The sequence below is a fragment of the Myodes glareolus genome, chromosome 4 (assembly GCF_982192425.1).
Source record: "Myodes glareolus chromosome 4, mMyoGla1.1, whole genome shotgun sequence".
NCBI lineage: Eukaryota > Metazoa > Chordata > Mammalia > Rodentia > Cricetidae > Myodes > Myodes glareolus.
This window is the reverse complement of record NC_142029.1, coordinates 86,934,450-86,939,418: the sequence shown is the minus strand read 5'-3', so window position 1 is coordinate 86,939,418 and position 4,969 is coordinate 86,934,450. Positions and strand designations below refer to the sequence as shown.

Below are 4,969 nucleotides of genomic sequence, written 5' to 3'. Positions count from 1 at the left end.
ATTTGCATTTCCCTGATAGCTAAGGAGGTTGAGCATGACCTTAAGTATCTTTGGCCATTTGAATTTCTTCTATTGAGAATTCTCTGTTTAGTTCAGTACCCCATTTTTTTAATTGGATTAATTAGAGTTTTAATGTCTAGTTTCTCGAGTTCTTTGTATATTTTGGAGATCAGATCTTTGTCTGATGCAAGGTTGGTGAAGATCTTCTCCCATTCAGTAGGTTGCCTTTTTGTCTTAATGACAGTGTCCTTTGCTTTACAGAAGCTTCTCAGTTTCAGGAGGTCCCATTTATTCATTGTTGCTCTTATTGTCTATGCTGCTGGGGTTCTACATAGGAAGTGGTGTCTTGTGCCCATATATTGTAGACTACTTTCCACTTTCTCTTCTAACATGTTCAGTGTGGTCAGATTAATACTGAGGTCTTTAATTCATTTGGACTTGAGTTTTGTGCATGGTGATAGATACGGATCTGTTTTCATTCTTCTACAGGTTGACGTCAAGTTATGCCAGCACCATTTGCTAAAGATGATTTCTTTCTTCCATTGTATACTTTAGTAATGAAAACTGCTTGGTATTGGCACAAAAACAGAGATTTTGACCAATGGAATAAAATCGAAGACCCGGATACTAATCCACAAACCTATGAATACCTGATTTTTGACAAGGGAGCTAAAAGTACAGATATATTTTAAAATGTGTATATTCTTTTAGGAAGACTTCAGGTAAACATTATACACTAGGAAACCCATACAAGCAGGATGTATTGGAAAATTATGTAGTTCATACCATGCAATAAAAGTACACTAATCAGGACACATAAACTTGTCTGAAGAGCATTTTATTTTGTCTCTGCAGGATGAATAAAACTGTGACAACTAAAATTGACTTTTTTACTGGAAAATAAATTGTACCCAAACAATGATTAAACAGATTCACAGATGGCTTGTCTCTTGTGAATCATTCCATGCTTCTTCAAGGACCACTCATGTTCTCCTTAATTTTTTTTTTCGATGTAGATTTCTCCATAGATATTTCTGCAGAGGTTGACTTTAGTTCATCCAACTGAGACTGGATTGATTAAGAAAGAAGATGCAACATATGTTGAACTTCATTCATTCTAAAAAATATCTAAATGTGCTCCTATTGGCCTACAAAGTCAGATGAAGCATTTTAAATAAAAGTTTAAGCATTTGTAATTTATTTAGATAATCTCAGAAAATTGTATTACTCCTTTAAAAGTACTACCTTGAAAAGGTGTCTCTGATGATGGTCCATCTATAACTGCATCCCTGTGAATGTTGCTCTTGGTAAATGGTGCAACACTAACCCCCAAATGTGTGTCCTCCTGCACTCACTTGAAATCCTGGATGAGAGTCTAGTAGCATTGCCAACTTTAAGCTGTTCCATGAAGAAAAATTCTTAAATTCAACTTAAATTTATCTGTTCCATTTGAAATGTATGAGATCCTTTGAAAGCTTATGTATCTCAATAGCTGTTGAAGGTCCCACACTAGTTTTAATGTGTAAAAGAAAAGTAAACTGACCAATCAGGGTACCACCATATTAAGCTTGAAATCACAGAATCTTATATATTAGGGCTAACTGGCAGTCTAGATATTTTGATCAATGCAGATAGGCAGAAAAAAAGGATTAGTAGAAAGATACAGAAACAGATAGAAAGATAAATAGATATGAAGTTATAATTATATGTTTATCAACATCTGGTAACCATCAAAGTCAACAATGATTTGCCTCCATGATATAAATGTATACAAATAGCCATCACAGTATGACTAAGCCAGTTGCTATGCTTTTTGTACCCTGTCAATATTGGTGAGTTTCCTACACTGTGTAAGAAAGGTCGGGGTTGGTAGACCTTCAGAATGCTCAGTCAACCCCTTTCACCATTCTCAGTGAAGGATATGTCTGCCCTATTTAAAAAAAAAAAAACAAATGTGTAAGATCTTCTTTTGATTTCATTTTCCGCTCTAAGAATGTGAGAGACGATGTGTCATTAGCACATAGTTTTCCTTAATTTTATTTGTTTTCTTTTAATAAATATGCTCAGTTGCACTCTATAAGAATTACAAAGGCCTTTCAATTTAAAGCGTTTCAAAAGAATCCCTGTTCATCAGCCCTTCACTCACATTGACAAATCTCCATAAGGAAAACCTGTAGTACAGTTGCATGAAGTAACAATAGAACTTTACCATTTTCACAATTTCTCATTCTCTGTGATGCTATGATGTGATCATAACATCATTTAAGAAAAAATGTTAATAGAATCCTTGTCTGTTTTTCCTCATTTCTATGAAAATCACACATGCATGGTTTTTGTCAACTAATGGAAGATATTCCTTCAAATGATCATGTAAAGTTTACAGCAGAGTTGTGCTTTACCATTGTTCACGAGGTCTCTTATTTTGCATTGGTAATGTGTTATTGAAAGTAAAATTTAGAACATCTGCTCTCTTCTCTACATCTTTTAGTGGAGAGCAAATTATCTCCTTTATTTGCTAACGTGACCGATACATAAGGCTCCTTAAAGACTATCACATATGTCTCATTTTGCACCAGCATTACATGTGTTATATTTCTTTTTATACAGGTTTTTCACATATACTTACAAATATAACAACATAAACTGTATTGTTATCATCTGCTCTTTGTATGTAAAGTTCATCAGCACTGTGAGAAACTTAAGACACTGAAGAAGAAATGAAAATACTAAATAATGTAAAGACTTCCCATGCTAATGGATTGGCATTTTTAATATTGTGAAAGTATTCATCATCACAAAAAATTACAGAATCATTAACATCCCTGTTAAAAACCCATAGCAATTCTTCATAGAAATGGAAAACCCATGAACACATCTTTCATAAACAGACATATAAAAACAACTCAAATGAATGTTGACTGTGTTTTGGATAAAATTTATAAGAATTTCTGAAATGGTATGAAATAGAATTTATGCATTTTGTGTAATTTACACAAAGATGTGATTATTATAAAATAAAAATATTTATTAACTCTCTATTACTAAATTTTTATTGACCAAAATTATAAACAGTCAATTAAGGTAAGATATGTTTTGTGACAATAAATAATCACACCTTTGTCATAAATATGTGAATTTACCCTTTAAAACTGAGAATAATAATATACATATCAAAAAATCTATTTCAGAGTTTCAGTGAATAAAGCTCTTGTTTCACAAGTGTGAGAACCTAGGTTAAGATTCTCAGAATACATATAAAGTTGATTGTGCTAGTACAAATCTAACATCTCAGTGTTACTAACTTGAGAGGAGAATTCTTGGATGTGAATGAGCCAGTATTCTGGGAAATCCATCAGTGAACAACAAGATATCCTATACTAAACAGATTGAAGAGGAGGACTAACACCCAAAGTAAGAGGCATAAAGACAACCCTGTACAATCAGAAGGTCCTGTTGATCAAGGCTTTCCTCAGGGCAACTTTAATATCTTTGTTCCTCAAGCTGTAGATTAAGGGATTCATCATGGGAACCACACTGGTGTAAAGGACAGAAGAGATTTTACCTTCATTCACAGAGCCATCTGAGGAAGGTTTGAAATATACAAATGCACCGGAACTAAAGAACAGAGAAACGGCAAAAAAGTGGGAGCTGCAGGTACCAAAGGCGACCTGCCCTCAGAGGAACTGATGTGGAAGATGCTAGAAAGAATGTAACCATAGGAGATAAAGAGAGTTGAAGTAGAAACAATGATGTTGATGCTCATAACCACAAAAATTACATGCTCATTGACATAGGTGCTTGAACAGGAGAGTTGTAGCAAAGGAGGAATATCACAGAAGTAGTGGTTGATGGTGTTTGCATCACAGAAGCTCAGTCTCAGCATGCACACAGTGTGAGCTATAGCATTAGAAAAAGCAATAAAGTAGGAACCAAACATAAGGATCAAACATAATTTAGGAGACATGACAACATTATACAACAGTGGATTACAGATGGCCATGTAGCGATCATAGGCCATTGAAGTCAACACATAGCACTCAGAAACAACAAAGAAGCAAAAGAAATAGACTTGAGTCATACATCCCATGTAAGAAATGGCATTCTCCCTTAATACGAAGTTCATCAGCATTTTGGGAGTAAACACAGAACAATAGCAAATGTCTATTAAGGACAAGTTAAACAGAAAAAAGGACATAGGGGTATGGAGGTGAGAATTCATCACAGTCAGAATTATCAGACACAAATTTCCCAATACAGTGGCCATATACATTCCTAGGAAGAGAAAGAACAAGGGCATTTGGAGTTCAGGTTTGTCTGTTAGTCCTACCAGAATGAATTCATTCACAAAAGAAACATTTGCTGAGTTCATTCTTCTCTAAGGAAATCTGTGGACACAGAAAATAGATCAGCGTTAGAGGATGATCAATACTAGTCATGTATCCTTCCCACCTGTGAGGTCTATGTTGGGAATTTTTCTTCTAGTTCAGACTGATACAGAATCAGCTTGTGCACTCACTAACAAATTATCTTAATTCATTAATCCAGTGACACTACATTTTAGTATTATTTATGAAAAAGTTGAAGAATACACTAAGATGGATTCAACCCTCTCTCATCTCCTGTCTTTCTACTCTGGAGTAATGAAGAACAATAAAAGTAGAAGCAGATTTCTGTACGCTGCATTTCTGGTTGCTGCTGTAGTTTCACCTTTGCTGTGGTATGAAAGAAAAACATGTGCCTAATCTAAAACTAAAAGAAAAAGAGAGAGGCAAAAGAGGGTGTTTCCTGTCCCCTTTGTCACAGAGTCATGACTCTGGAGGACTTGAATTCTACCCCTGCAGGAGAACTCCAGTGGCAACTAACACCTTCTAACATTCTCTGATCTCCGTGAATCCTTTCTTCTGTTGGTTTTACTTGAGCCTCATTTGTCAAAGGAAAAGGAGATACTTGCTGAAGTCCATCGTATAGT

The 4,969-nt window shown here is 34.9% G+C and overlaps 1 protein-coding gene across 1 annotated transcript; it reads right to left on the bottom strand.

Annotated features, from left to right (window-relative positions):
* Positions 1 to 3,440: 3,440 nt before the first annotated feature.
* Positions 3,441 to 4,369, bottom strand: LOC125389014 (olfactory receptor 8B3-like). Its single transcript, XM_048417412.3, is given in 2 exon segments — positions 3,441 to 3,667; positions 3,670 to 4,369. Coding segments are annotated over 2 exon segments (927 nt in total).
* Positions 4,370 to 4,969: the final 600 nt, after the last annotated feature.